This window comes from Orbicella franksi, chromosome 7 (assembly GCF_964199315.1).
Source record: "Orbicella franksi chromosome 7, jaOrbFran1.1, whole genome shotgun sequence".
NCBI classification, from domain to species: domain Eukaryota; kingdom Metazoa; phylum Cnidaria; class Anthozoa; order Scleractinia; family Merulinidae; genus Orbicella; species Orbicella franksi.
In genome coordinates this window covers 18,814,771-18,827,308 of record NC_138151.1, presented here as the reverse complement: position 1 = coordinate 18,827,308, position 12,538 = coordinate 18,814,771, and the positions used below count along the sequence as shown (strand labels likewise).

Here is a 12,538-nt window from a genome sequence, read left to right as displayed (position 1 = left end):
TCCATTCCCAAAAAATCTCAACCCAGTCCGCATTACGACTGCAATCACTTTCTTGTCGAATCGGCCTGTTCGTATGAATTGGCCAATCAGCGAGGGTCTTAGTTCAGCCTTGAATATTTGTGTTGTCCTAGCCTGCGAACAGGCTACGGCGGGGACCGAAAAAAATTTCGGCGAGCGCGAAACAGAAGAATTCGGAGAGCAAAGCGATCGGGGCTTCGTTCGGGCTCACCGCACCGGGAGCCTGTTGTCCTGGGGACAGAAAGACCATGGGAACGAGTCAGGACACTGACAAACACGTGACTTAGGGAAGAGCTGCGCATGTGCATTCCGTCGAGGAGGATTTTGCTCCACATGCAAAACACTGAATTTTGCTGCAGATTATAAGGGGAGGAAAATTAATCTCAAGCTACCCATCATCTGTTTTGTATCGGTTTACAAATTTTCTGCTATGTGAGATTCTTCCCGTGAAACGAGGTAGGGTTTAAAGTCTTCTTTGCGGGTAATTTTGGCTTGATATGGAAGCCATATGCAGTTTCAATGTTGCATGTACTTGCATTTCCTGTCAGTTTTGAAAACAGCAGGAAACTTTTGAAATCGTTTACATTTTTAGGTCAGGGTTATGGCGATTCATTAAGCTCTAAGCTTAAGTATGCTCCAATTTGTACGGTTAAAATTTGCTGGGTTTGTTGTTACAATATGTGATGAAATTATCTATGCTATACTAACACTTTATTTGTTCCAATCGATCATATCGACAGGCTGTAGATGACACATGTTGACCGTCTTGTTTTGAATTTTGCTTGTGTATGTGGAAGTTTTAAACTATATTCCATTAGGCACAATAAGACAAGTACTTCCTGAAATTTGAAAAGACTCAGTATTAACTGAGGGTGTTTGAGAGTTGTCATTCAAACCAACATGTAAACATAAGGTATTATCACTTGTATTCAACATCATGATAATGCTGTTACGTTTAGGTCTGCGGCTAACCTTAATTGTAACCTAAACTTAGGAAAGATAACTGTGTAACCCCACTCTTAAGGACGGTTCCAACTAAATACAAAGGCCTTTTTGCCAAATTAGGAGCATATAGAAAAAGTAGATTTTAGCAAGGGCTGTTAGAATCCACAAAGAAAACTGGGGTTAGCCACGCATTTTTCCAAGGTAATTAGCCTTGGATCTCAAATAAAATGCTGAAGTCAGCATTTTTCTGAAAAAGAAGGTAAAGATATTTTTTCTTAGAATTCTCCTTTACATAGAGAAAAGCAAACACATTTACAAACATTTATAGACATCTTTAAACTACATGGTAAATGGTAACGTAGCCTGCAAGCAGGCTTATGTTTGAGCGCAAGTGCGAGTGGTGTAGCTGTGATTGCGGAATCTAGTGGCTTTGTCGTGAGATGAGAAAGTGAGTCTGCTCTGATATTTGCAAATTATTCATTTCCACCCCGGAAACTGCTGGAAAAAATAAGTGCATCAGTTTTCATTGGAAGCATGAACTTTGGCAGCTCAGATTTCTCTGGAAAATTTTCAGTCTTTTTCAAAACAACATGCAGGCGGTTTTTCAGTTCTGTTATTTCTGAATAGCGGTAATGGCATGGTACTGGAAATGATTGTTACCGTGAAATCCTAGGGCTTGATACTACGTGTTCTTACAATGTGCAATCACCTGCTGCCCCTCTATTGTACTTTCTCAGGGAAGCAGATACTTTAACATCTATGGCTGCTTGATCATTCAACTCTCTGCCCGACAGTGTCAGATTTTTGAACAATTAATTTTTCATTTGTAAAGGCTGCAAGAAAATTTTGGTTTCAGAAAGTGAAAGTACCGTGCCTATTTATTTTACTGTACTTCTGTTGCCGGTGATCATTGTTGTTGCTGTTTTGTTCCATCTATTCATTTACATTGTGAATAAACCTATTGCAGTATTGTTTTGTATTAATAGCTCTAAATTTGGCGACAGAATAAGATGCTATTGTGTGACTGTTTGCTAATTTAGTGAGTTGTTGTTTATCAGTGAAATTAACTTTTGCATTTCAAATAAGACCAAATTGTTCCATTTCCCCTTTTTTGTCGGATATTAAATTGTTTCCATTTATCCCTAGCAGTGAAAAACTAACATGTGTTTTCAATAAGACAAGGGTATCATGCTACATACCTTTGTGAGGAAAACAAGTATCAAGTTATAGCTGTTTGTGTGAAAAGTGAAATTGTCACGTTTGCTTCTTCAATGTATTGTTTAATTTTTTAAATCAAAATTCAAAGCATTTTGACAAATGTCAGTCATGAGTTATCTTTGGACCTTGACTAAAACCATACTGACATGAAACATACACACTGCTACTGTCTGTTCATATTCTTCAAGGAGGAAAGTCCTAGCTGACTTCCAGGGTCAATACTGTGAATGGCAGGGGCCAGGACCTCTGTGACTTCTCTGTGTCACAGTTGTATATTGCTCTCTGCACTCTCTGAGGTTGTCTCACTAGTTTATATTTAATATTCTTTCAAGATTTACCTGATTATTAATTATATCTATAGTGAATTGATAATACCTTTCTTATGGTTGCAGGACATCCACATACTTGCACTTTAACAAAGGATATAGTGGTGATATTTTTTTACTGTGGCTAAGAAAAGTGATATTTTCTTATATACTACATTAATGTTTGGACACATCAATGGTTGTTACATGACACTTGACATTCCATTGTACCAAAATGACAATATCTGTACGTGGAGGGACCAGTGGAGATGTGGTGGCCCCAAACAGTACTACATCCATACAGCAAGGTAGCCAGTCAAGTGAAGCAAGTCAACAACAACCTGACAATGAGAACTCTGCTGTGCAGAGTGATGATAGTGCAAGTCTTTTGCTGCCTAATGGTGAAGTTGCATTTCCTCTTTCTGAACTGTCTAAATTGGATGAAATGATCAACAGACCACGCTGGGTGGTGCCTGTTCTTCCCAAAGGAGAACTGGAGGTACTTTTGGAAGCATCCATCAGACTTTGCCGAGCAGGTAAGAGGAATTAATTCACTTAACATTCAGGCTTTTAGCCAGGATTTGAAAAGTGGGCGTCCAAAATGTGCTATAGGGCCTGCTCAAATGAACAATTTATAAGGCAACATATGAAAAATAAAACTATTTTCTTACACAATACCTTGAGAGTGCTACTTTTGTCAAATTTTTCTTTTTAAGCAAAACAAAAAGGTCGCTATAAAATCTAACATTTCCAAAAAATGGATGTAAAATCTTAAAACGATCGTAGGGTATTTAGAGAAGGAAGGTTTTTTGAGAAGAAGACAAAAGCGCAATTTCTTGAAGACAAGAAGAAAACTTTGACCAACAGTGGCAAGGGATCATGCATACTCGTACCTGTCCTCTTGCCCCGCTTATTTCTCTTGGTTTTTCCCATTTCTCATGAGCGGTGAAGACCTCTCTATAAACACACGCTGAAGCTAACAAGGAAAACTTGACTGTTACACAATAATTGCCATGAAATTCCCGTGAAAACCATTTCACTGACTGTGAATGCTAGGGATGTCATGATTTCATTGGCTGGCAGCATACATGTATTCTGTTGACATACATCCGAGTAAAGGTGTGACATGTTTACAACTCTTCAAATGGCGATAACTTGCAATAAGTTTTCATGAGGATACCATCTCTTTAAATGAATTAATAAGGTATGTAGAATTGGCAGATTTTCATGAAATTTGGCCAGAACATTCCTTAAGCGTGGAGGAACAAAGGAGTGTCAAGGATACAGCTGTTTCGAGAAAGGTTGTCCAACAAAACCATACGCGACAATGGCTAAAGGTATTTTGGGTAATGGGGGTTCATGGTCCTTGATTGAGGCTTTAGGTGTTCAGTGACCTAGAGGGAAACAGCACTAACAAATGTATTTATGCCTTCTCTTTTCTTGTTGGTAAACACTGTGAACCTCAGTCAATCAATGCCAAGCTCTTTCTACCCATAATACCAATCGGATGTTGAATACACTTTTACGCTTTTGTGGGACAACCTTTGTCAAAACAACTGTATTTCCCTTGCGATGGCCATGAACAAGAGGGTCGGCAAATTATTTGATGCTTTAAGGATGGTGCCCAATAAATACAAAGGTTTTTGTGCCAGGTTTGGACCATGCAAAAAAAGTAGATCTTTGCAGGGGCTATTAGAATCCACAAAGAAAAATGGGGGTAGCCATGCATTTTTTCGAGAATCTCAGTAAAAATGCTGACATCAGCATTTTTCTAAAAAAAAAGAAGGAAAGGATATTTCTTGACAGATTTTCTTAGAATTCGCCATTACATACAGAAAAGTAAACACATTTATAAAGATCTTAAAACTTCATGGTAAATAGTAACATAAAAACCCTTTTTGGTATGTTGTTAATAACAAAATTGTTGCAACAGCGTTTTTGGCATCTCTGTTACAGCCTCCCTCTGCTTTAGCTTAAATACAGTCTAAATACCTTTTTCTCACAACCAGAAATTAATCACGTGTTGAATAGGCTTGCCACTTCCATTTCAGAATATAAAATGTTGAGGTAACCACACGTTTTTTAAAGTTATTGATCTTTTTTGAAAAGTTTACGGTTCCTGTTACATTTTTTCCTGTCACCTTCCCAGTAAGTAAAACATTTGCATATCTCGCACTTGCTTTGCGTGCGAACTACGCCATCTGCAGGTACATGTTTACAGTTGGATTTCAGTATAATTTTCGACAGATAACAGCTTGTATTTCAGCTGGAAGACGTTAACAGTTAGTGGTTAGCGATATGCTGCTATTCTAGTCTTACTGGTTTAAGTACAGGTTCATTAAACTTGATTTGGTCACAGTAGGAAAATTTTGCTTTCACTTTAGTTGTGTACTTGGTAGCAAAGTTGATTGCGTCAATGTCAACCCAGTGTGCGCGTGGCACTTAAACCATGCCTTGCATTATGTGCAAAACATGTGCGCACTAACAAAAGTAGGCACCATCCTTAACTTTATGGATCCAATACAGGTCTTTACGAGTCCTGACCAATGAGAATACAGGAAAACCATGACACGTTTTTGTGGATTTATGCAATATATTGCATAAGCCCATCACTCAATCGCTCTCTCAATCTTGTAATGCCCAGATTTTTTTTTGCAATTTTTTTTTTGTATTTTGGGTTTGCGGCAGTCTAAACTGATGCTGAAATGGGGCATTTTCAGAAGCTCCAGTTGAAAAAGTGAAAGCATTATTGAAAAGATTAACCCAGGAAATCAAAAGATCTTATTTCCTCTGCATATTGGCAGTGTAAAATTTAAATGAAAGCTAAATGTGAATTGTTGATGAATTTATTTGAATTTATGCTTCGTGACAGAGCTCACCACCTCTGAATTTATATGCAATTCAAGGCTCAAAAAAGCACTCTGTTACATGACTCTACCCAACGAAACTATACTCAGGGAAGAACACTCAATTCAACTACACATCAGGCCAAAAAAAAAAACCAAAAATAATAAAAATTGGGGTAAATAAAACACTGAATTCTGAGAATTGTTTTGAAACTGGTCGCTTGAGTAATATGAGCAAACCTTTAACCTTTCATGTCATTTGGAAATTAACACTCGACAGCTCTTAATTTGACTTTCATTTGTTACTTTTGTTTGCTTTGCTGATATATTCTCAAGTAGAAGAAGTTAGCCTTTTGAATTTGGAAGCATCTACCCGCAATATAACAAGCACAACTGGATTATTTTTGAAATTTGACCTACTTTGCATTTAGACAGTAACGGTAAGCTCAAGTTCATGACAGTGAAATGAGAGGGAAACATGACTTATTCTCCTTGCATTTTACGATGGATTCTGCTCAAAATTCAAGCAATAAGTGCAAAAATTTTGTGCTAATATCAATTCATAGCATGGTAACCACGGTTTTTCAAGTAGAAGGGCATCTGTTATAAAGTAGGCAGGTAATTGAATTAGTAGAATTCCGAATGCCCAAGCACCTAGGGGGATCCAGGGCCATGCTCCCCTGGAAAATTTTGAAATATTGAACTCCCAGGAATGCATTTTCCTTGATTCTGGGAGGGAAATTCTCATTTTGTCATTAGTCCTCATTCACACAAAATTCTACTAGAATTAAACACTGCTAGAAATTACAGAATCACTCGCTAAAAGTAACGTGTTACGCATTCCATTTTGGTTTTATTCTCTGACACTTTTAGTTTTAGCAAAACCCGTAAGTTCTGAATTTATGTTTTTCTATTCAGCAGATAACTGATAGAAAAATGATTTTTAACATTTAGCTTTTTATAGGCTAATTAATTGTGTCATGTGTAAATTTCACGTTCAGGTTCGATGCGCTGTAATCAGATGACAAATGTAAACTTATGTAAAATAGTGCTTATGTAAGTTACTGTTACTGATATGCTGGCATGCAACACTTGAAATGTATTAAATTACTAAAAACTAACCTTGTGACCTTTTGGACACAACTGAAAAAAAAATTATCCAGGATGCCTTAGATCTGTGTTTGATTGCCATTGTGAATTTGACTGTTTTAATGCACCTTACAAACATGTGGTATGTCACGTGCAAGAGTTATGTAACAGCAAAGGCACCTCACAGCAGAAAGGCCCGATGAACTGCCAAAAACACTTAATCTCGCAAAAAAAAAAACAATGCGTGGTAATTGACAAAAAAGGGTTTTTAAAGGTAATAATCAACTCGCAAAGAATATTTAATTTTTATTAGAGGCTGACTTGAGTATATATTTTTTTAATTTTGTGCTTGACATGCTTGTAATCCTTTCAAAGTAGACTGGTGCCGCTACCCGGGTCCTGGCTTCTAATAACAACCCTGGGTAACATTTTGAATACATCTCCCTTTAATTTATTTCTCTGAGTGACCCAGCCATTAAATTCTCAAGCATTCTGCAGAAAGTTGATGCCAAACCCTGTAATAATGCTTAAAGTGTGCGAAATTGGAATTTGAACTGAAGAGAAACGTCAATTTTAATTAAAATATAACTACATGTATCTCCAAATTCAGTTTTCTCTCATTGGGCCAGTTTGAGAGTTAAAGTCTCAATAAGTTCGTCTTAACTTATTCAAATATTCCAATGTCATGAAGTCTTTTTGGTAACTTTATTTTTGCCATTATTGCTTGGATGTTCAGCAGAAATCATGTTTATACATAACTTCCTTTATTTTAATTAGCTGTTTGTTAGCCCTGCTTTTCTCTTCAAACAGTCAGAGCCACACTTGGCTTTTCGGACAGTTGGTTGCAGGGTTATGTGATAAGTAAAGAGAACTCTGCTCATACAGTGTAATAGTAAGCTCAGTGTTTCTTAGCTGAATTAAATAGTGTGCCAATCAATTTAACAGGATTGGATACTAAGAGTGAAGAGTGTCAGAGGTTCTTCAGGGATGGATTAACCACTTCATTTCATAAAATTCTCAATGACGAGGCAGTCAATGGATGGAAGTATGACATTCATGTGAGTTTAACTTTTTCGTGTTTCTTTTCAGGTATGTAGCTAAGGGAACACTAGGCTGGCTCATTAACAAGCTCTTGTCTTGGCTGCTGTAAAGTTTACCCAAGTCTTTGTTTTTGTGTTAAATTTTGGCCACTTTTAAGTTCTTTTTCAACCAGCAGCTGATCCTTAGTGATTTCCTTGTATCTTTCAAAAGTGTTGTGTTTAACACAAGAAAATAAAACTCTCATCTTCGAGCCACCATGTAATTTTTGTGTGGGCTTATATGAAGTATAACCCACACTAAGCTGTCATAAAATCTTGTAACTTTGTCCATGGTATTATTAAGACTGACAGGTGACTGTCGAAAAAGGCAATGCATTATTGTCCATCTCGTGGTCTGGGTACTAGCAATGTCGGGTGAAGGCAGCCATATTGCTACAACTTGTTGGGTGTATCATGCTGTTGCTATTTTTTCTGTTTTGAATAATCTTTGGCCAGCTTTCTGTTGCAAGTTGGTTACAGTTTTCATGGTTAAAAATTTTCCAACTTGTGCCTTGTTTCTTCTTGTTATTTCATCCAGGTATTGCTGGGTGAGTTTTTTTGGCAATACTGAGGTTGTTTTGCACATGCAAGCTATTAACATATCCAGGCTCGGCTAGTATTTAGTGTACATTGCATGGGGTGTGCTCTGCACTGTACTGCACTGCACTGTACTGTACTGCACTACACTACACTGTACTGTACTGTACTGTACTGTACTGTACTGTACTGTACTGTACTGTACTGTACTGTACTGTACTGTACTGTACTGTACTGTACTGTACTGTACTGTACTGTACTGTACTGTACTGTACTGTACTGTACTGTACTGTACTGTACTGTACTGTACTGTACTGTACTGTACTGTACTGTGCTGTGCTGCGCTGCGCTGCACTGCACTGCCCTGCAATGCAATGCAGTTATAATTACAGCATGTAATGTAAATATGCAATACAATACCAATAGAGTTAGTTTTTAACAGATCTAAATAATCAAAGCAGCATTGAGCTCCATAGGTAATGTCAAATGCAAATTTACTATAACAGTGGTGACATTTGCCTAGAGATGCTATAGCAGATGAAACACTAATAGACAGCTTGACCTGTCTCTGTAAAGAGATTGAAGAACTAAATATTGTAATGAAAGCTGTTGAACAATGCTCTTACATTTTGAATTAAATACAGTGCAAAACAATTCTGATACAAACAACAGTGAGCGACATCTGAACTGTGCCTTGTGAGCAGAAGAAAGTAGTAGCAATGGGAAGTGGAGTACTCCATTAGACCTTTAATGTTTGTCACACAATCATTTTCCAGAAAACGTTATGGAAACCACTACCCACTGATCAACATATTCATGTAATCTTTCAACAATCTATTATAAGAAGCATCCAATATGTATCAACAATATTGCTTTCTTTTTACTGTGCTTACGGTATCATTTTGACAAAAGAACCTGCCTTGTCTATGCAAATTAATTATTGTTATTCAACATGTCTATATTTCTTAATTCATGGCAAAAATCATCAGAACCTCAGTGAAATTCAACATAATCGACAAGGTGTCTATTTGGAACTAATTGGTGAAATTTCAGTTACAGACGTTATTATGTAACAGACTTAGTAATTCCACGAAACCATCTTGAGACTTCATGCTCAAGTTAATTTGACATCTGTAAACAAAGTCTTCTGTCAATAGGACTTCTTGCTTAAAATTTATATTGACTTGTATGTTGATATCAGCAATCTAAAAATCTGCATGATCTAATTCATTATTTTTTATACTAACCTTTTCAGGGATTGCCTTCTGACTTGTAGCACTTTTACTCCCACATACTGACATTTAAAATAACTCTCTAGCTGAATGGAATAAATTTAAGCCCATGCACAAGTACGCATTGCAGACCTATTTTTCAAGTATGCGGTATTGATCTGAAAATCAGCTAATGCAAAATCACAGCAAATGGGTAAATACTTTCTGGCGGTACTGTGAGTCATCAATGTCCTCACTATGGAGGACATGAAAAATATGCCACTTAGATCCCAGACTGGTCAGCTCCCAATGAATTGTGCGGGTGGTGTATTATCTTAATAAATGTATAAATGTATGTTATAACTGGCCAGAAAACCATGATGCTAAGTATTAACCACATATTGAACTGATCTGACAGAAAGCAATTTTGAAGAATACAGAGAAACTAGTGGAATTGTGTGTGACAAAACTGCAGCAGGATTGGTTCCCACTTCTGGATCTTCTTTCTTTGGTCTTTAATCCCATGTCCAGGTTAGACACTATTGCTCTAATTAACAATTAGACCCGTAGCCCGCAAGGGCTATGGGTCAGTAGCCCACGAGGTGAAGCCGAATGGGCTATTGACCTGTGGCCCTTGAGGGCGAAGGGTCTAATTGTTTTAGTATCACCCAACTAGTCGGACAGAAAAGATAATAATAAAGTTAGCAAATGCAAGTTGAAGAAATATTTATTTGGGAATAAAACGAAAGAAAGCGTCATGTTCGATGGCGCCAATTTCGCTACTCGATGACTATTACTAATAGTCCCCTAGTAGCGTAGCCAATCAAAATGCAGAATTTGCATTAGTCCACTAATTGGGATACTAAAGAAAGTTAGCACCATCCTGTTTTGTTTCTTGTGAGTTTCTTTTCTCCCAATGTGAGGATGATGTCTTGAGAGAATCCATGAAGAGGCAATTTGCAGTTTCAGAAAATATTGGATTCCATACTCCCCCCACAGAAGGGATTGGAATTTCCTAGGGGTTGGGTGGTTCTCTAAGACCAAAACATTTAAAGAAATGTATCAAGCTTAATGGGAATTTCCAGAGGGATGGGGGTCTTGGAGAAAATCACTTCTCTGGGGAAAGTATGGAAAGTATGCATGATGTTGGAACAAATTGTGAGCGAATTGGTTTGTGAGAAACCAATATATTTTGTGTGACCTGATTGTCTCGGTTATTATTTAGATTGTAAGTGGAGTTTAACCCATTGACTCGCGGAGCTTTTTGCTAAAAACGCATTTTTTGGACATTCTGGAGATTTTCAGGCTGGATATGGGCTAAATTAGCTCCAATCTACTCAAAAAGGCATTTTCAACATGACAGCATGCCTTTCTTTCCACTAGCATCGTGTTTTATGACATTTTTGTTTTGGGCGTGTGCAGAAATCGCATTCATTTAGAGAAGAAAATTAATAAAATGTGGGTTGTACATCAAGCTCCCGAGACCTTAAAGTTGTTGAACAGGGAGGTGTGTAGGCCTGGAATTCCATTCATTGTTTGTGAGGGACCTCAACAGGCATCATTATGTTTGATTGGATGCCAACGCAAAATATGCACCAACGATACATATACATAAAGATACTGCTGTAATGGCATCTGAATATCATTCGAGTGAATATCATTCGTGATGTTGAAGGAAAATAATGCAGGATTTGCCTTCACATGTTCAAATTTCCATAGTAATTAAGAAACAAAAATTGATTTATTCATTAGTTGTCAAATTGCAACTGAAGAGGTCAAAGATTTAGTTGCCTCACTTTAAGCCCTATTGAGACAGTTGTGTGACTGGAAACTATGAGCAAAAACTTCTGGGCAGATGTAAAAGTGTAAATCTCATTTGCTGGAAGTTGTAGGGATTCAAACAGGGAATTCCAGAGGTTGATGTAGAAATCATAAATGCAGAAGTGAGGAGGGGTTACTGATTCTGAAATTCAGAGGGCATGTAGGGTAGGGCATTTTGGAATTTCCAAAGGCTATGGGGTAATATGTAAGCTGTCTGTGGTTGGGTATGGATATTTTCTGGGTCACCAAATTTACATGTTGAAATCAAAACTGGATTTGCTAGATTCATCAAAGCTGTCATAAATGAAGTACCTACATGTAACTGGAAGAAAAGTTTAAAATCAACATCCTGACAGCTGATGCATAAATGTGCATAGTTCTGCACTTTGTCCTGGATTATTATTTTAGGCAGTCAGTTCTGTCTGAGCAATATTTCATTACATACATATTGTAAAAGCTAAACCTGGGATTTTTCACTTGTAAAACCTGCATTAAGTGATCACAATGTTAAATGAAGTACTTAAGTTTGTTTTTGATGTGGAAGAGTAGGCATGACGTCTGTATTAGTTCACAACCTGTTGTAGCATTTGTTAAGCAGTTTTTTTTTCAGATTTAATATCTACAATGGTGCAAGACCTTCAGAAACAGTTCCTCAGGGAGCTCAGGTTAGTTGCTATACATAGTCCTTAAAGGAGCTCAGTCATGGTATTTTGAGTTATTTTGGCCACATACAAAATTACCTTTAAATGCTAGGAATCCTGAAAATAACAGTTTAATAAGAGAGAAAAACACCAGAGAGATAATGATAAACCATTAAGGAACAAGGATGGCTAAGGATGGAGAAGATTAAAACAGATTGCAAATGACGAATTTGAAAAATTGAGGCTAAACCTTTCAATATGTGCAAACTGGGACTGAGCCCCTTTAATATTTCATGAATTTAGTATTGTTAAAATGTACATGTACCTCTCCTGTACACTGGTGAAAAAATAATAAGAACTTACACGGCTCGACACCACACTGTAACTCTTACTGTACTTGCTTCCTATTGAGAAGTAAACTTTTGTACTTGAAAGTGAAAAAGGAAAAACATCACTTAAACTTTGAGAGGTGATAAAACATGCATTCCCTTCACCAAGATAGCCATAACTTTGAAAGAAGCAAAAACTAAAAGTTCCCTGACACCATTTTTTTTTACCTGATTATCAGGTAACATTCTCTCCAAATTTTAGCGAAAAATGTTAAAAACCCGCCGGAAACAAACTCAAAAGGTGTGCTTCACTAGCTGAGATTTTTGTTGCGAGATACTAAGGGAAATATACTTTGGGGCGTTCTTCCAGTGTGATGAGATAATTACACAAAACATGTGAAAATAATGAAGCATTGATTGATAAAGTGAAGGCTCATTTTACTTAAGCAATAGAGCTCGTATCATTTACAAAGCGGGCTCAAATGTTGCCTCCGACAGG

At 37.2% G+C, this 12,538-nt stretch overlaps 1 protein-coding gene across 2 annotated transcripts in view; it reads left to right on the top strand.

Moving 5' to 3' along the window:
• The first annotated feature begins 303 nt into the window (after positions 1-303).
• The window catches only part of LOC145492242 (ubiquitin carboxyl-terminal hydrolase 9X-like), a 177,418-nt gene continuing 165,183 nt past the window's right edge, over positions 304-12,538 (top strand). For both annotated transcript variants that reach the window (XM_081471606.1, XM_081471605.1), the window contains exons 1-5: positions 304-474; positions 2,574-3,022; positions 7,367-7,479; positions 9,667-9,779; positions 11,680-11,734. In XM_081471606.1, the coding sequence (XP_081327732.1) occupies positions 2,722-3,022; positions 7,367-7,479; positions 9,667-9,779; positions 11,680-11,734 (582 nt within the window). In that variant the 5' untranslated portion in view covers positions 304-474; positions 2,574-2,721. The remainder of the gene's footprint in view (positions 475-2,573; positions 3,023-7,366; positions 7,480-9,666; positions 9,780-11,679; positions 11,735-12,538) is intronic.